Below are 20013 nucleotides of genomic sequence, written 5' to 3' on the forward strand. Positions count from 1 at the left end.
CACACACAAACCGCAGTCGCAAATGAATTCACGGACTCCATAATTTTAGTGTTTTTTTAACTGATTTAATTGAAAATTTATTTGACAGTACAATCGATGTGATGCGTTTGAGCGACAGCGAACAAACGTTAAGAGAACCGAACGGTATGGACACAGAAACGAGTTAGTTCGACAACGTGAAGATTCTTGTAGAGAAATGCTAAATAATCGGTTTCCTTGTTCACGAACTGAACGATACTTGAGCCGCTCTTGAAAGCCATGTAAATGTCATATTTCCTCTCAGATTGTTCGTAGTAATTGGTCAAAATATTCTTCGCGGTTTGCTCGATCTGAAAAAATAAATAAAAATAGATGAAGCTGAGAAATAATTTCACGCAAAGCTCGAACTTTCTGGAGTTGGTTCAATGGATCGTCGTAATTTTGAGGGTTTGCACGCCTTTCGAAATTCCGAAAAATACATTTTTCCAAATAAATCACTCAAACCTCGTTTTCTCAACCCTCAAATATCGTTTTTCCTCATTAAAGTCCACGTGAGGCCTTTAGACGAATTTTTATTACTTACTTCAACACATTCGTCTCCGCTGCACCGATTCGCCCTTTCTTTCAGGGCCTCTAGCTCATTTTGCGCTGAAGTGGATGCAGAATAGACTTCACTAAGCGCCATGATCGCGTCTATAAGGAGCATCGTGATATCCAGATTGTCCACTACCCCGTTTCCGGTCTGTTCGAGATCATCGAAGTAGCGTCTGCACCGGCGTTCGTCGACGTTACCGAGTTTCGCGTGTTTAATAATTTCATCAATTGAGTTACGAGCCTGCGCGTGAAAAATTCGCTAGGGATTAAGGAGTTTCGGTACAGGCGACCTGGCGATACAATGTTACCATGCTAAGCTATGCGCAAAAACTTAAAAAATTTCAAAAAGTTCAGAATTTTATAAAAATTTGGTGAACATATTCTTTAGTGCCAAATTTGACAATACAAGTATTTAAAGATTTTTCTTTCACACAGTTATCGAGTAATTGATCACTGAAGTTGACGTGTATAAGCACAGCGTTTCCATATAATGCGTAATTACTCGATAACTAAGTAGAAGAAAACTTTGAAAAAATTTGTGTCTTCGCACTTGATGTTGAAGAACATTATCACCAAATTTCATCAATTTCTTAATATTTAGACTTCTGTACCGAAACTCCTTAACGAAGTTTCGATAGAATTTCGATCTCCGAAGCTCTCGTACCTTTTCGATGCTTTCTGTTACATTCGCTTCAAACGAATGGATGAGTGCTCGGTTCGCGTCACTCGGTTCCGGACCCAGACTGATAGTTTGGTGGTGCAATACTGTGTGCCGATTCGTGATCTTTTCTATCGCTTCGTCGATCTTACGGCTGATTGGATTGTTGTCCAACTTATCAAAAGAGGTCGCTGTTGCCTGCGTGAATACAATTTGTAGTCCAATTGATTAAATTTAATTCAACAAATTCATTGAACCAGTAATTTAAGGAGATTCTGGTATTCGAACGTTGAAAAAGCAGTTAAATCGATTCGATGAAAATCATTTGAGGAATTTCGTTCGACTTTTGTCCTTGCTGACCAAATTTTCATTTAATCTTGCTTATTATACTCGCGATCGAATAGTTCAGCTTGGAAGGAGTGAACAAAAGTATTGAAATTTATTACCGAGGCGAGAAAAGCGGCAGCGAACAGAACGAGAATGATCTTCGTCATGATGTCGATCCTGAGTTGATCGTAGTTGATAACAGAATAATTCGGTTGCGCGGCACTTGGGTTTTTATAGGGGCATGGATCGGGGCGAATTACACGCGAGCATCAGTCGATTACGTGACCATAAGTAAACGAAAAGTTAATAGAATTATTGATAAAATAGATAACCCAGGAAAAAATGGTGTAACGAACGAAAGCAGACGCCCGTAGCACTTGGAATGTTTCATCTCTCACGCATACCGATCGTATTTACCCTCGATAATGAGCTTCTGCTTGCTCTCATATTTATTTCGACTCCCCGTCAAAAACACAGTTCCAACATTTCGCCGACTTTTCCCTAAACCCAACGTTTTACTCGCGACATTCACTTGAAAGGTGACTTACGATTACTCGAGTTACGATATCGAATGCTCGCCCCTCGATATCGTAATTTTCATCACTTTTTTCGCTCATACGCCCCGGTAGAGCCCCTCGGAGACAGAGACAACGTTTTTTTCTCTCTCTCTCTCCCCGATGAAGAGAAAGGCTTCTGGGGCATCGCACAAAATTTCGAAGAAATCCGGGTACAGGCGATACAATGTTGCCATGCTAAATCATGCGCAAAAATATAAAAAATTTGCAAAAGTTTAGAATTTTATAAAATTTGGTGAACATATTCTTTAGTGGCAAATTTGACAATACATATTTTTAAAGATTTTTCTTCTACACAGTTATCGAGTAATCGATCACTAAAGTTCACGTGTATAAGCATTGCGTTTCCATAAAAGTTGAATTCCGGGGCAAAATGGACTTTCCCGAAACTGAAATTTCATAAAATGCATAAAATTTTTTTCTCGGTTCCAAATCATGGTAAATTGTTGAATTTCACGGTGACATCCCCAAAAGATTCAAGTCTCAGAGCAAAATAGATCCCAAACCACAATAGTAATCAAAGTACGAATAATGAAAAAAAAAGGTTTTTTATTCATTTTTTACAAAAATCGCACTCATTGCTGACATCTTCGTCTTCAACACTTGTACACAAGGCGTGTGCCCATTTTTTGCATGTTACACGGTAAATCCAATCTTCGGAGGCCAACGAATGTAACCCTTCGCAAAAATGCAACAAACGTCTTCAAAAGACGAGGACTTGGCTGTCTTGGTGAACTTTTTTCTGTCCGCTAAACTGCTAAATTTCGAAAAATGTCGATATTTCGATTTTTATGACTCTCGGAGGCTGCGTCCGTTGTGCCCCGGGAATTTTTTTTGAAGACATTCCGGAAACTAGGGTCATGATTCAATGGTGGGACTCCGGTACAGTGCCAACACCAAATATACCCCAACACGATGGACCCAAAGTTGATTTTTTGCATTCCTCAAAAACATGACAGCAAAGGAATGGAGTCTGAGTGATACTCTATTCGGGAACAGTCGCTTGGAACGGCTGTATTTCGAAAAATGTCGGTTTTTCGATTTTTATGCCTCTAAGGGGCCGTGTCCGTTTTGCCTCGAAATTTTGTTTTTTACGATAGTCGGGAAACAAGGACTGGGCATGAATTTTAGGACTCAAAAATAGTTGAACGACCATATGCTCATCAATGAAACTTGCTTAAAGCCTCGAGTGTCCATTTTGCCCCATATTACCCTATGTATAGGTATACATTCCGGGCATAAGAAATCTGCTTTAATGCGTAATTACTCGATAACTGAGTAGAAGAAAATTTTGAAAAAATTTGTGTTTTCGCACTCGATGTTGACGAACATTATCACCAAATTTCATCAATTTCTTAATATTTAGACTCGTGTACCGAAACTCGTTAAAGTGTTAATTAAAATACGTCGCACAGGTGGAGCCAAACTCGCATGAGCGAGAGAAGTGGATAGCGAGAAGCACAAAATTTTTAATGATCGAGGTGTTTTGACATTCGAATTTGGAGAAAAAGTGAAATGTTTTTATTCCAAAATGGTCTATGCTACATGAGTACACGATTTATCGAAACTCGAAGCAGGCGTGTAAAGCTGAACAAATAAGAAGAATATTCGAGAATTCGATAATATTCGGTAATAAAGTAACTAATTTTGAAAAATATGAATTATTGGAGTCACGTGGGCATTCGTTTACCAAGTAGATAAAATATTTTGGGTTTGTCGATCAGAAGCATCCACGTGTCTCCGTCAAGTTTCCTCTCAATATTTTCATCGCGTCGCAATTCGTTGCTGTTTGTATATCAATTATATTTTTCCTCATATTTGATGTACACACAGATGTCAAAAAACAAGGTGAAGGTGAAACGCGGTCGAATTACGATGGAGGGAGAAACTTGAGTTTTTTGGAACATCCGCCAAAAGTCCTTTTCACACAACATTCGTTCACGCAAGTGAGGGATGGAAAAAATGTTTCGGCCTGTTTTTTCGTCGAACTCGAAATTTCGGGAGCTTATCGTTAGGCCAAATTCGGAAGGTGGTTGAGCCTCCGGAGACCATTTTTTCATCCCTTTTTCAAAAGTTCAAATCAAATGATCAGCCGAGACGAGACGGAAAAAATTGTCGAATTTTATTGGTCGAAGGTCAACCTTGAGCTGGAGGAACGGAACCTTGAATTTTCAATGTTTTTCGTCACAATTTTCATCGGCGACGGAAAGAGTGTTTATCGGAACAACTGTGTTTGAATTTTAATTCAGATAATGGATCATCGTAGAAGTCGTTACGGCCGCGCGACGACTTTTATCTCGTTTGCCTCGCGAAGCAAGGGAAAATTGATGTGGGAATTTTTCTCAAAGTTCCGAGTCAACGTTTTAATCGTAGAACACAGCTCATTTCGTCAAAATCTGCTTTGAATTCGTTTGCCCTTTTACTTCGAGGTTTGGATAGTTTAATCGACTAAATAGTGAAACTAGCTGAAAAAATGATTTTTTTTTTTTTATCTTAATTATCGATTGGCAAAGTCGATCGAAGGAAAGACAAAAGATTTTGTCGGTGACACGATCGTCAGTTGGATGAATTTTCATTTCTTTTCGGACTCCTCCAAATTTCTCGTATTTGTATTCGTAACCTAGAGCCACAAGCCCCCGCAATTAAGGCTTTTCGAGGATCGACATTTTCATATTCGTGAAAAAAGTACAAAAAATTTACCGGATTTCCGATCATTTCGAGATCCGGGACCACCGTCGATTTGCCGAGCCAAAGTTGTAAGTTTTATTCGCATTTTATCGTTTAAAAGTCGCAGGAATGGCTTGTGATCAAGTGACAACGACAGTCACTGAAATATCTCGCTTCGCAATGTCCTTCGAGAGGAAATGATCGTTTATCGAGAATAAAAAACCTCGTTTTTCGTCATGAGGAAATAAAAGCTCGGAATGGCGGTTGGAGCGCACGATATTTCAAGGTCACGCGCGATACACGAGTCCGAAATTACGTATATACGTAATTATAAATACTACCCGATCGAGATATAAATAAAAGAGCGCCTTTTTAGTGCTCGAGACGCGTGGTCCGAGGCCTTTTTCTTGCCTTCGCTACACCAGACGAGGAAGCCTTGACGCACTGAAACAGATCAAGCCAACCGCAAAGACGTACAACTTTTTTTGCTTTTTTAGAGTTGCCAAAATGGCGTCCTCGACGGGGATTCAAAAAATGTCGACTTTCCATAATCTTTCGTTTTATTCACGAATTAGGATCGCGTCATCGAATTTTTCGTCTCAGCGATATGATGAACGCAGACTACTCCCAAGCGCCTCTTCCCTCGAACTAGCGCGAACAGAAACAATTTTGAAGTTATTTTAAAAATGAAAAAAAAAAAAAAACAAGCAATATTTTAAAAAGAAAAAATTATCGAAATAATCAAAAATGCCGAATATCTGTCGAAGAACATTTTCATTGGAGAGTAATGTCAATAACACTTCAAAATTGTTTGTCCAATAGCGAAGTACTGGAATTGTAGTTCTATTGAATTTTCCACTGAAAAACGTGTATTCTTCACCTTATTTGAAACGAAGGCGCGAGCAGCAGTTAGTCGACGAAGCTACCTCTAATCTATCAACGATAAAAGCGGTAAATATGTAGCCAGCTGTACTGTCAGCAAGTATTTTCTAACATTTGGCTAATTTTCGTTGAAAATATATTTCAATTTAAGGGTGAATGATACAAAAGTCGAAATAATTAGAAATTGATCAAATTTGGTGATAATGTTCTTCAACATCAAGTGCGAAAACACAAATTTTTTCAAAATTTTCTTCTACTTAGTTATCGAGTAATTACGGATTAAAGCAGATTTCTTATGCCCGGAATGTATACCTATATATATGGAAACGCTATGCTTATACACGTGAACTTTAGTGATCAATTACTCGATAACTGTACAGAAGAAAAATCTTAAAAAATTTGTATTGTCAAATTTGGCACTAAAGAATATGTTCACCAAATTTTATAAAATTCTGATCATTTTGAATTTTTTTATGTTTTTAGCATGGTTTAGCATGGCAACATTGTATCGCCTGTGCAATATATCCTTAACGTTTCTGGCTTTTGTATTCGACGATAAAAATCTAAACTGACGCGGGCACAGTCGGTAACGTAGTTACGACTATTTCTCTTTCTCTCGCTTTCTCTGATGGCGTAGCTTCGTAAAGCACGTAGCGCCGCCACTTGTTCTCGGCGGAGCCTCGGAACCGTTGCCAACAACCGCGCGGAGAATTTTCTTTTCCACACCACTCCGAGCGATGCACACTGAGCGTTCCCGAGCTCAGCTGTTTCTGTTTACCAAACAAAGGAGTCAGTCGAACGGTAGACAGCGAGCGAAGCGTTCTCGTTCGCGGTGGTGAGAACGCGAGCGCTGTCACCTACGTCCAAGTTCTATATTTTTGCATTCTTACATCCGTATTTCCACGTCGACATAAAAATCCAAGAAATTTCAGCAGACGGAAAATATTGAAGGAGACATTCGTAGGAAACTCTCCGTTATTTACGAGAAGAAAAAAAATCGTGTGCGCGGTCTTTTGCTTTCCTGTCGCGATCGGAGTCGCGTAAAATCGGTGGGACTCGCGGGTTCTCGGGGAAAATTTTCCGCAGGGCAGTGTTCGCCAGAACAACATTCGTGAGTGTCTATGTGTTGTGTTCAAGTTAAACACAAGTCGGGAAAACAGTGAGTAAAAAACCTCGTTATATTGTTAATTGAACTGTCAAATACTGAGAAAAAAGCGAACGTTGGCAGCTCGTCTCAGGTTTCCCGACACCTGCGACTTTCGGTCTTACCCGTTGAAATCGTCGTCAACGCATACGCACAAGTGTATGCGCGCACGTAATAAATTCCGATTAGATAAAGAAGTTGCGTATTCGCTGCGAGCTTCAGGGAAGGAGGCAGGCGAGGGAGGGCGAATGAGGGGGAGGAAAACGCGAACGCCAGAGTTACGAACTCTGCGAAAATTCGCTTGACCCCGCATCTCTCTCGCCGCGAATTCCCGTCTTCCCCGCGCCCACCCCTCTCCGCCATTTCTACGATCGATTCTCGGAAAAGAGTGGGGAGAGGCGGAGAAGCTGGCGACTCTCGAGTGCACGGGAGATTCGTGTTGTGTTTATATATACACTGGCTTCTTCACGTTGAATCGTATTTTTTATATCCCAGCAGGCCCTTCACCTTCGTTTTTCTGCCACTTTTGAATTTTCTCAAATTCAACTAAACACCGACAGCACAGAAATCATTCTCACTTGATATAAAAATCGATAAAACGAAGACGTCGTTGTTTTTTCAGTGACTAAATGACGGTAGATGGGAGCTCGTTGCGGGATTGTCCGCATATCGTGTACAACGGGAAACTCGCTCTTTTATTCCGTTCTCGCGTTATTTTCTCCTCATCTCTTTCATTACCGCACCTGTTTCCTCAATTTAATTCGCAATTACGTCGTGTGGAATAGGCCAACAATGGCCAATTCTCAATGTCATTTGGGCTTCGATTAAACGCTAATCCAAATCCTGACAACCCAAATTAAAGTGTCGAAAACAACGTGCCCCAGTTCAGGCTTTTTCGATGCAAATTTCAAAATTCAAGAAAATTTGTAAAATCATTTTATCGCTAATTTATTTTCCCATTTGTTCGGCAAATATTCCAAATAATCAATACAAAACTTGGCTTCCAATCGATATCATACATTTTTATACTGCACGTAAATTGGATAGTTAATTTTTCAATTCGTTGAATATTTATGAATTTTTCAAATTTTTTTATATTTTTCTTAATACAATTTTTTTCCTGATTTATACGTTTTTTTTTTCATATTTTAATAGAATTTTTTCCTGCTTTTGAATTTTTTTTCTGTCATCCAGAAACAAGGGACCATCAATGTACTTATCCCAGCCTTTTTTTCCCTGGCGAATGTTTTAATGATATTCCATAAAAATAATATCAATTTCTAACCTGTAAAAAATTGAGAAAACTGGTGTCGGGAAATGGGGAAAAAAAACGAACAATTATGTTGAAACGCTCTCTAAATGGGCGAAAAATAAAAGGTAAAGCTTGAAACGAGCGAATGAATTTTCCACTGCGGTTGGCTACAATGGAGCGTGTACGTTTGGTCACGGGTCGATCTCTCGTTATCTGTGTGTGCAATCGGTCTCGGACTCTCACGTGCTCTTTCGTATAGTAGTTATATATATTCGCATATAAATACACGTATGCACGTTTTCCCGGTTGAGGCTCGCTTTGCCAAGCATGAGAGAAGGTCCAAGGCCATTATAGAACGTTGTCTCTTATTCGTCGAGAAAAAAAACGGTGCGAGAGCGAGTAGACGCGCGGTGCTTGATTTTTTTCCAAAACGTTTTCATGTCATCAACGAGGATTGAACCATTTCGTGTCAGGGACCACTCTATTATTTCCCCGTCATTTCGGTGAATCGATTCTTCAGACTGTCGTCGTGTAATTATCTCGTTAAAAAACTGTGTAATGCGTCGAAATCGCGCTCGAGCGTATCGGAGACGGTTGATTGTTTGTTTGTTTGTTTTTTTTTTTTTTTTTTTTCAGGTCAGACACGAGCATTCGGCGCGTTGAAAATACGAGGATCTATTGTTAAAAGTATAATAAAAATAAAAAAAAGCAACACTTTCGCTGCGTCGTCTCGATTCTTTGTAGCACGGAACAGCAGCGGGAAGCTGAAATTGACAGGTCGACTTAACCTCAAAATATTTAGAAACTACGGATTCAAATCCCGACCGTGTGTCAACACGAATTTCGCTCGTTTTTTTCATTCCAACTAGTTTCGACCCTCGTTTAGGCTCCGCGAGCCACAAAACCATTGGGAAATTACTATTGTACAGTTTTATTGGTTTCGTGAGCTGATGCAAGCGCGCGGGAAAAAGTTATACGAACTAAACGAGCGTGAAAGCGAGATAACAAGGACAGAATAACCTTGGCTTCCCCACGTTTTACGAACGGCTAAATACAATTATATATTGAAAATAATACATACTTGTATATCGATAAATATATAAGTGCACGGTAAATAATACTTCCCTCCTCCCCCCCCCCCCAAGTTCGACGAAGAAAATAGTGCGCAGTTGAGCGCAAATGACGCGTTTTCCATCTGTTGGATAAAGATCGTGTCTTTTTTCATTTCTCTCTCGCTCTGCCCCGTCATCGTCGACGTCTTACCTCGCGCTTTTGTGTACACGTTTCTTATCGATGTATCGGATCGCGTGAACCGTCTTTACAAAACACGTGCGACCGTCAAACCGATTCCGCGTTCGTGGTGAGAATTTCACACGGAAACATTGTTTTCGTGATTTATTCAAGAATTATTATGGAATGAACTTTTGCCGATTAACAACAATATTGACGAGAATGACGACTGGAAAATTTGATTGAAAATTCATTCAATTGGAAGCTCAAACGAAATTTTTCATTTCAGTTCTTCTTCTCGACAAAAATAGAACGCAAACAAAAGAAAATCTGTACATTTTATTGCCTCGTTTCGCATCTACTCTGCTCGCATGTGTGTTTTCGAGCTCACAATACTTTTCTTTGTACTCGGATTCGTCGGGCGTTGGAACATCATCGATGATGCCGAAGAATTAATTGAGGCTTCGCATCATGACATATTTTTAGTCTCTCCGTATTGCGTGTTATTTTTTTTTCTGCCTCTAATGATTTTCGTAAGTGATTGGAGTTAGGATGAAAAGAACTTTGTTGATCGAGTGCTTTACAAATTTCCAAATGCGAGGATCCATCCATACACTTTTTTTCATTACACAACGACGAACGTAATAGTACGACGGACTCGGTTGATTATTAAGAAACGCGCGGGAAAAATGAACGAAAAGTGTGCAATGTTTCGACTTTTTTTCAAGTCGTGTCGCAACTCGTAATCCGAGCGGTCCGAGAACGATCAGTTCGCGCGAGCCTCGTCCTCGCTATCGCGTCGCCACTGGGCCGGAAGAATCAGGGTATACGAAGCAGAAGGAGGAGAAAGAAAGAGCAAAGAGGACGAGGGAGAAAGGCGCGACACGGCGCCATGCGAACGTTCTATTTCCGTAAAAATAGAGCATGGCCTTCGTCCACGACGAGCCCATTAGAAATAAAAATGGAATGAAAACAACCGAAATTCCTGAAAACTCGAAGCAATGGCCTCGATTCAATTTACTATGCGGGCATTCGGCTGCTTCAGGCTCTCCCAGTACGTTCCTGTCGAGTCACAATTCAATCGAAACTTGACGCGAAGGGAAGGCTCGTTTGACTTCAGGTTTTGGTGATTTTTTTTTTTTTTTCGCAAAATCCTCGAATTTTTGTCCAATTTATGCTCGAACTTTCGGCTCGAATAATTGACGAGTTCCTCCGTCGAAACGGAATTTAAGTTAACGATATTTATTCATAGTTTCGCAAAACTTTTGTTTTCTCGTACAAAAGCTACCGATTTCTCGACTGGGTGTTCCCTTTTTTCGTTGAAATGTATAAATATGCATTAATTTAGCGGAAACTCGGTTTTACGCGCGGCTGACCCACTCGGAGGCATTAGACTGAGAGTAACGACGTATTTCGCTGCGTGTATCTCGAGCATTTCGTAAGTTACGAGAGAGCGAAAAGCTCCACTTCTCTCACGTTGCATCGTATATTTAGCAACGCGCCACGAGAACTCGAGTAAGCGTTTATCGTGAGTGCGGATTTTATTATTTATTTTGCGCTTATTCGTCGTCGCTCCCCTCTGACGCGGAGAACGTCAGCTGATCGGAATTAGCGGCTCAGAGGAGTCGAAACAGAAGTGAAAATGATTCTCCTTGAAAAAGCGTTGAAGCTACGAAAATTGGATTTTGTTCGATCGAATTCGGGGAATAAATGACTTGTGAAAAAAAGGCGGCAGCAAATCGGTCCGATGGTCGAAGAAAAACGATCGTTTTTCAGTCGCAACTACTTTTCGTATTATTCAAAACGTTCGTTTCTTTTTCATCGCGATTCACGTCTCGTGAGCACCGATAACGTTAGAAAATTGGCACAATTTCGCAATCCGTATGAGTGCGTTGCGTCAGCGTTGTAGCATTAATGCATTTGAGGAATGATGCAATTTTTGCGCGAGGGAAAAGCGAGGAAAAAGGGGCCTGTGAGTTTGCATTTCGATGTTATCGCGGAAGCAAGGCGAGGGAAGATTCGGATTAACTAAATCGAGTTAATAATAATAATAACGAAAGTAGCGACTGTCTAAAAATGAATGAATACAAAAAAAAAAAGAAAACGAAAATTAGTAGGAAAATCACACGACGGAAAAACTCGATTGTTCGGTTCCGAATGTTCCAACGATTATTCGCGCGATCGATGTGCATTCGCCATTGGAAAGATGAAAAACGATGCAGTCAGAGTTTGGACACGCGTTGCCTCCTCCCTTCCTTCGACCGCCACAAATAGATGGCCCAAAAAATGATGGTTTACGCGTAGCGAGTCCGAGTAACCGCATATTTACGTAGGCTCGTTTTGAGTGATGCAAAACAGGTTCGATCTGTTTTCACAGAGGCTGAACGTTCTGCCGGACTCAACGAAGTGTTTCGAGAGTTATTTTCTTATCGAACAAACATTTGCCTGTTATAATAAAAGCGATGAAAAATATGAACGCAGACCGGAAACGAGGGGGAATATTTTGCCCGTTGAAGCGTTTCGGAAGTGCGCCGTTCGGGTCCAATCGAAGGGCGCTCGTGGCGCACCTGTCAACAGCGTTGAACGATGCTTCTCCGGCTCTGGTCGAAGTAAAGATGGCCGAGCGACGATCGTTCGATTCGTGGATTCAAACAAAAATCTTTACAACTCGAAAGGATCTTTCACGAGCGATTAGCTCGGATTGCGAGTAGAAAGAATTGAAAGAAAAAAAAACGGCAAAACGAGGTGCGAGCGAATAAGGGAATGGTGAAAATGATATGGGAGAGCGAGCGCGTGCAAAAGAACGTTGGGAACAGTCGCGAAAGGTCGTGCAATTTGTATAGCGGTGAAAGGCGCTCTTCGATAGTAGTGGGCATATAAAACTGGAGTGAGTTTATAGCTCGCTTAGTCACTTCCGGTATTTATACACATATATTTGTGTGTAAACATGGCAAAAAAGCTTTGAGGATTTTCTATTGTTGGGAGGTACAACGCTACTTTCAATTATTACTTTTTTTTCTCTCTCCTACTTTCGTATTATACTACGATTTTTGTATACGTTCACTAATAATAACAACAACGTTGACAGCACCGAGTTTAAACGTCTGAACAGAGTACGAAAATAAATGGAATTTGACGTTGGTAATATTGAATAATTTATATTGCCAAAGTAGAATATTTTTTAAATTTACATCTTCGTCCAATTTCGAATGCTTTCGTCCGGTTCGTTAAACGAAGACGCACTTTCGCGTCACTCGGAGCGCGATGAATCTGCAGCTCGAACACGAGTGGCTACTCCGTTGCTCAGCGATCTCGTGGCCAACGAGCCACTGTCACGATTCTAATGCGCCCGTAACTCGGAGCAATGCACCGCGATACAGGGAAGAGAGCAGGAGCGGAGGGCGCAGGGAGTTTCTAGTAGGTTTACTATACTAGCCACGACTGCTCGACTCGACGACGATCTCAAACGGCCCTGCTACGAAGAACACGACCGACTGCACTTAATACCAGCTTTATATTATACTATGTATGCATTTGCGATACGGCTAGAAGCAGGCCTGGAGAAAGTTAATTTCGCATGGCCGTTGAACCGTTCGCCGTCGGCTTGCTCGTGGCTGCAGTTACGTACGAGCGAACCAGCAAACGTTTGGAAAATTACTTTTTTACCCCTGCTTTTTAGCGCGCTGTGCGAACACCGCTTCCCTAAACTTCGAGGCTTCTACTGGGAGCTGTCAACGAGCCACGGTTTTCGAACGAACTTCCGCCGACTAGAGATCCGAAATGCGAACAACGACCGAATTCTCCGCTGCGCGCTGCCGTGTTGTAGCGCCAGCGCCATCCTTTCCCCACTGTTTCCAATGAAATCGCTATTTTTTTACGAACTTCGCCGACTTCGCGCTGTTCGGCCGTAGCGCTCTCCCCCACTCTCCGGTTCCGAGGACTTCGAGCCACAGTCCTTCCCCCACTCCGCTCTGCCGGAGAAACAACGGTTATTTGATTGGCGCTGTCGAGCTACTGCCATTGTTTTCTTTCGCCACAGCTTTTTTCTGGCTTCGCGCTTTGTCCGCTTTCTCAAACCGATTTTCTCACAGTTTCGCATTCAAATTCAATCGATCGCGGTTGAGATTTCGTGTCTGGGTTATTCTGAACGATTTTCGACTCATCGAACGTGTTATTTATCGAAAATCAAGCCGATATTACGATCTAGTTTGTAGAAGCCTCCAACTGCAGCAATTATACACAGACGTTTACACGTCTCCCTGCACGATTGAATTACACCCGTTCGTGCTACGATTACATACGTGTCTTTGTCCCTCGTAGATCGAGACGAGACACAAGCGTGTACGAGGACTAAATGAAATTACGTGCGCTCCAATTTCTCCGGGGTAAATACGCAACATGACGTTTGTGCCATGTAACTTCGTTGGAGCTGTCAACTCGACGTGCAATCCCATGCAAGACCGAGAGGGCAAAATCATCAATTACTTGGAAAAAAAAAATTTCTTTCCGCGATTTTTTACTTTCTCGCTAATCAAAACCTTCCGTTCTCCCGACGTGGCTCTTGCGCGAAAGTAAAATTATTAAAATCTCGTTACCAGCCGTTGATTTTTTCTCGCGACAAGTTTCTTTTCACTCTAGCTAAATATAGTATTATTATACGGTGAGAACAATTAGTATGTAACGAAGACACGAAGAGGTTGTCGATGCCGAGAAACCTCCGACGACCTTCGAGCATTAGTTCATACCCGTTCCCTTTTTTCTCTCTCTCTCTCCAACAACCATTTTCTTTTGTTCGCCTAGATTTTGTGTCGTAACTCATCCACCAGCCGTCATTGAATTCAGCGTGAATCATTAGTAGTAAAATTCCGTTCGACGAAAGTTTTAACACTTTCAAATTCGTCTGTGAGAAGTTTTTATAAAGTGATTTATCATTTTATGAAGAAATTCATGAACCTTTTTCGCATAATTGCTTTCGCTCGTATTCTATAATAGTTATTGTGAGTGAAATTGATAAAATCGGAGAAAAACTCGAGTCGACAATCGGCCCGAGAAGTGTGACAGTTTCGTATAGGTGGAGGTTGGAAACGCTCGTCGCGGACGTTGAAAACCGTATGAAATTAATACGGAATTGTCATTCGTTGAAAAAGGAATGTTACGGAGGAGCAGCAGCACAATGCTCGTCTTTCGAAGTTAGAAACGTACGGAACCGGTATACTGGCTCGAACGTTTGAGCGTTTCCAGTCTACGAGAGCTCGAGCAGCGTTCAGCTCAAGAACGAAAGGAAAATAAATAAGAAAAATAAATAAAAGACAATGCTACGACCTTAGCGAATATGGTCAGACAAGATTCTGTACATCCCGGTTTTGCTCTCGAGAATGGCGACTGCTAGAGTCGGTTCTCTCCTCCTTTTTCCTTGTGATGTATACGCGCGCATAAATATACGTATATAGAGGTCGGATCTGTGTGTACACGAAGGACATGCCACGGGAGTAACGTTTGCGGAGATGAAGCTGCTTCCCTTCGTCGCAGACTCGAATGATTTACTTTTAAATTTGAGGTTATAAATAAGTGGAAATTCTATGGGAACGAAAATTGAAACGCGATTTTATAAGACTTTTGAGAGAATATTGTAAACGATTGAAAATGTGCAAAAAATGTTGAGATTTGAGGTGAAAAAAAGAGTGAAATATTGTCCTGAGGAATAAAATGTGAAATTTTGCAGAATGGTGTAAAGATGCCGTCGCTGTTGGAAGCACTGGAGCTGAAGTACGGAAGTTCAACGACGGATTGTTCGTTGACGGACGAGGAGACGGAATCGGGTTCCCCGAAGTCGTCGGCACTGTCGATAAGCATTTTCATACCGAAGAAGTCGCCGCGTCACACGGTTCCGGCGTTGCTCATATTGCAGGACTGTGACATCGAGTGCGCGGGAAACGACTGCGAGAAGTTGCGGACGAAATGTCGTAACGTCGAGGAGCTCGATTTGGCGCAGAACAAACTGTCCCAGTGGGACGAAGTTTTCGGGATTTTACGTCACATGCCAAAGATCAAATTTGTCAATTTGAGTTTCAACTGTTTGGCCGATACTTTGATGATCAAGGATGGCAATTACAAGTCTTTGAAAAATTTGGTTCTGAACGGTACCCGCGTGACGTGGTCGACGGTTCAAGACCTCGCGATAATCCTCGAAAACCTCGAGGAGCTTCATCTGTCGTTGAACGAATACAGAACCGTCGAGCTCGCCCATACGAAACCGGAAGTGCGAAACGAGTCCCTGAAGAAGCTCCACTTCACCGGAAACCCCATTGAAACTTGGTCCGAAATATCCAAGTTGGGCTACGTTTTTCCTCGACTCGAGAGCCTCGTCCTCGCCGAATGTCCCATTCGCTCGCTCGCCTGTCACGAAGAAAACCTCAACGACACTGCCCCCAAACAGCAACAGCAACAACAACAACAAAATCCGAACACGAAGGACGACGACGAGAATGAAAACACTCGGAGAGATAGCAGCGCCTCTACCGGCCAGCAGAACGGATGTGACGAGGACAAAGAAAAAACTTATAACCGGACGGAGAGCGAGTGCGAGAGCAGCGCCAATAAAATTCCTTCGTCCCACGATCCCTTCAGAATGCTACGATTTCTCAACGTCAACGGCACTCTCCTCTCCACTTGGGACGACGTCGAAAGACTCGCGAGATTCCCGGCCCTCAAATCCCTCAGAATGCAGGGCTGCCCTCTCTTCGAAGTGAGTTTAAAACAGGACGTTTAAAAAATTTCTCTTTCCAATCCAACGATCGTGGCATTCAAGTCGAATCACCCCACCGAGAATACCAGCCCCAAATTCATTTTTCAACTTAAATTATTTACTGATTTTTCATATAAACCAAATTCGCTCGACTTATTTTTAGAGCCCGAGAGAATACACCGAGCACGAAAGACGACAATTGCTAATCGCGCGACTCCCCAACGTTGAAACTTTGAACGGTGGCGGAGTGATTTCTTCCCAGGAGAGGGAAGATGCCGAGCGAGCTTTCATTCGTTATTACATGGACAAACCGGAGGCCGATAGACCCGAAAGGTGAGCAACCAACCACTTTTTTTTCACGAATTCACCATGTTTTCCCAATGTGAGACCATTTTTCGGGAATATTGAGCAACATTTTTGAAAACTTCGACACCCAAAAATCGACATCATTCGCTGACTCGAGAGAGTTTTGAAAGCCCCCGACGAAACGTTCGATAAAACGAATTATATTCTCGCGATATTTATATTAAATCAGATATTCGGAGCTCGTGGGTATTCATGGAAAATTGGATCCTCTGGTACACGTGGATCTGACACCGGAGAAAAGAGTCAAGGTCACGTTCACTTACGGCGATCTAGTTGAGGTAAGTTTTGCGGATAACCGTTCAATTACTCAGATTTCCTTTTGATATTGGGTTTAACGAATCGAGCAGTTGATTAAAAATTCATTGAATTAAAATGAGAAAAAGCATCTTTCGACCTGGAATGATGGAACGAAAAATCTTGGAATGGAAATAAAAATTTGAATGATGTTTTTTTTGTTTACTCTGATTTCATGGCATGCGAACATTTATTTTTTCAGGTACGTTCAGTGGACGTTTACAGAACGGTTTTCGAGTTGAAAACAAAACTGGAATCGATGGTTAAAATTCCAGCGAATCGAATGAGACTTTTCTACGTTGATCAGGTTTGTTGATTCGAAATTTGCACCATTTTTAATGGCCCCCTTTTCCCATTTTTCTCTTTCAGAACTTTCGATATCTCGAAAATTGGCTTCCCAGTAAAGAGATCAAGGTTTAAAGAAAAATTAACAATTTCGATAAAAATCCAACCTTCCCAGTCGCTCGATCCTCCTCAATATTCATTCCAAAATCCTCTAGTCTTCGATGATCGAAGGTAAAAAGTGGTGTTTGTAGATTTTCATTCACCGAAAAACTCCGGTTTCCCCGTTTTATCCCATTTTTTATTTGATTTTTTATTGCTTGTTGAGCATGCAAAATAAAAATCAATCCAATTTCAAAGTCCCTGAAAATACTTTGCTTTTCATCCATTAAGAGTATGGATCTCATCGACTAACCTCACTTGGAATTATCGAAATCGAAATTCTTTGACACGGTTTGACTGATTAAAAAAAGGCTCTGTCAGCCTACGCAGAACGATTACAAAAATCGACTGACTCTGTCAGTCGATCGAGTAAAACCGACTGATCCATCCTCTTAAATTCGTCAGAATTATCAGAATCAATCGAATACTGAATTTTACATTTTTTGTTTCAAGGTGATGAAAGCCCAGTATGGTCCAGAGGAAATGCTGTACCCGAACAAGCAGCTTTACCGATACAACATAAGAAACGGGGACGAAATAATAATCGACAGCAAATTGAATCGTCTCGTGTCAAGCTCGTCGAGCACGTCGTCAATTCGATCTTGAAGAGACCATCAAAATTATTCAGAAATCATCGAAGAAGAGAGAGAAAGAGAGATTGTTCCTGACGAAATTTCGTGACAGCCGCGCGGAGTCGCGAAGTCGCGTCAATTGGCCAAAAGTCTTTCTTTATCTCGCAATAAAAGTAAAACATAGAGAAAAAACGAAACGTTTACTTATCGTTGAAATCGATTGAACGAAGACATTGAGCGATTTCATTAGCCAGAGCTTTTTCTATTCATCTTATTCGTAAGTTATTCATTAGAGACTTTCTCCATGGAATATTTTCTTGATGCAATTGTTTTCCGTGCGTTTAAAAGAAAGAAAAAACAATTGGGGACCTCAGTTTTTGCCAATGTTCAATCGAATCGTCGCTTTTCCCCCTATTGTTTTTTAATATCTCTCATCTTGTGCGATAAATATTTGGTAATTTTATTTTATTTTTCAATTCTTTCGAATCGAGAGTAAGGGATCGTTCTCGCATCGCAGAGTCTGCAGGCCACGAATAATAATTATATTTCTCATAAGCACTGTTGCACGGAAGTATTTTTATAAACCGTGTCAAAAACAAAAGTAATAAAAGTCGCTGCACGAACAACGACGTCCGGATTCATGGAAAAAATAAAAAACCATTAAAAAACTGTGATTACAGAGTGCAGAGGAAAAATGGTACTGCGCGTCACCGAATTGTACGTCCGTAGTAGGATTTAAATAATGAATAGCGAGAGAAAGAGAAAGAAAGAAAAACAAAAAAGGCCATGCATAATTGCTCCGCGAAACCGTCGATTGTTACGTTCGTAGATTCCGACGACGATTTAAAAATGTACACTTCTTCATCCACCGAGCTCAACATTTCAGTTTTTATTTCATAATGAAAACAAAAAAATAATAAAAATATCGTTGAAGAACATGAACTATCATTGCCACGTTTTCAAAAATTTCATTTTCATCCTAAAACGTAATTTAAAAGAATTTTAGATGGAATGATTCGTGAAATTTCGTACAGAGTTATTAAAATAATGAAATATAAAGTATCGAAATACTTCGTTGGATGAAAGTCGTACGGTTTTGGTTGAGGAATTTATCGAAAAACGAATGTGTAACGAAGAGTATGAGTGTGAAGAGATTGAGAGAAAAAAAACTTTTAGTGCCTGCCTGAGCGTAATTTGGACGCGTCTAACACTGCCCTTGTAAATATTTAACTAAAATACGAAAGTCCTTCCCCTCGCCCTGCCCTTCGCTCTCCGCCCTAGCCTATTTCTCGCAAAATGTGTAAATAAACGCGACCGACATTATTAAACCGAGTCTGAAATAGAGGAAATTTATTGCGACATAGAAAATATCTTGTTATATATACGAATATACAGTAACTAATGAAAACAATTGACGAGAATTGAGATTTGGAGAACTCCGAGTGAAGGAAATTTTGTTAAAATTGAGTAATAAATGATGGGTCGCCATTTATTGAGATGCAATGAAACGAAAATTTAGTGTAATCGATTTTTGTTTTTTCATCAGCGTACATTTTTGGTGATTCCGAAATGAAAAGTTCTCAATACTGACATTAAAACGTTGACGATTCAACTTTATTGTGGCAAGAGTGTTTATGAAATTCGAAAATTTTCAACAATTTCGGCGTGCACGTACACGCGCGCGTGTGTGTGTGTATGTGGGAAAAGAAAACAAAACGAAAAATTATTGTACTTTGAGGGTAAAAAAATAGTCTGGAAAGTGTGAGCTTGAACATTCGAAGGAGTAAAAACGAGCCTCTGGGGGAATCCCCGTTCTGTAATTGATACTGAAAAATGTCTAGTCTCGTGTTAAAGCGTGGAATATAACTGATGGGGATAATTTCAGAACTGCTTAAACCTTCGAATTTTCTCAAAATTCTCATTCTCTTTGACTGTCACCCTCCACCAAATCGTTTCCTTGAATTTTTTTTTGTGCTGGCGCAAATGTAAACGAACTAACGTAAAATAAATCATTTCGATACATAATATAAACGTGATTTGTACGTAACATGGATTAGAGAATAGAAATTAGTGTAGAAATTTTCATTAATCACCTATATATATAGCTATTTTAATTAAATTTTCAATGTAAAGGTTAAGAGAGTAGAATTTATTCGATTTTTTCCTTAATCCATTACCATTTTTCCCCAATCACTCGTTAGAGAGTTTCGACAAATTTCGAATCGACCCTCTGCGTACGGTTTTTGTGAAATTCAGTGCAAACGAGAAAGTTACTTACGTTTCA

At 40.8% G+C, this 20013-nt stretch overlaps 2 protein-coding genes across 5 annotated transcripts; one reads left to right on the plus strand and one right to left on the minus strand.

Moving 5' to 3' along the window:
• Positions 1-43: 43 nt before the first annotated feature.
• Positions 44-10664, minus strand: LOC122416333 (uncharacterized). Of its 3 annotated transcripts, none has more exons than XM_043429164.1 (5): positions 10597-10664; positions 1678-2059; positions 1238-1429; positions 563-814; positions 44-329 (listed from the first exon to the last, which is right to left on the minus strand). In XM_043429164.1, the coding sequence occupies exons 2-5, from the start codon at positions 1723-1725 to the stop codon at positions 129-131; spliced, it is 693 nt and encodes a 230-aa protein (XP_043285099.1). In that variant the 5' UTR covers positions 1726-2059; positions 10597-10664; the 3' UTR covers positions 44-128. The 3 variants fall into 3 exon arrangements, with proteins under 3 accessions (XP_043285099.1, XP_043285097.1, XP_043285096.1); XM_043429162.1 differs by lacking the exon at positions 10597-10664 and adding an exon at positions 9342-10106; XM_043429161.1 differs by lacking the exon at positions 10597-10664 and having other exon boundaries at positions 1678-2251.
• Positions 6436-19760, plus strand: mlt (tubulin folding cofactor E like protein mlt). Of its 2 annotated transcripts, none has more exons than XM_043429143.1 (6): positions 6436-6841; positions 15031-16053; positions 16217-16386; positions 16589-16697; positions 16916-17020; positions 17611-19760. In XM_043429143.1, exons 2-6 carry the CDS (start codon positions 15043-15045, stop codon positions 17761-17763), a joined length of 1548 nt encoding a protein of 515 aa, XP_043285078.1. In that variant the 5' UTR covers positions 6436-6841; positions 15031-15042; the 3' UTR covers positions 17764-19760. The 2 variants fall into 2 exon arrangements, with proteins under 2 accessions (XP_043285078.1, XP_043285080.1); XM_043429145.1 differs by lacking the exon at positions 6436-6841 and adding an exon at positions 14847-14865.
• Positions 19761-20013: the final 253 nt, after the last annotated feature.

This window comes from Venturia canescens, chromosome 9 (genome assembly GCF_019457755.1).
Source record: "Venturia canescens isolate UGA chromosome 9, ASM1945775v1, whole genome shotgun sequence".
NCBI lineage: Eukaryota > Metazoa > Arthropoda > Insecta > Hymenoptera > Ichneumonidae > Venturia > Venturia canescens.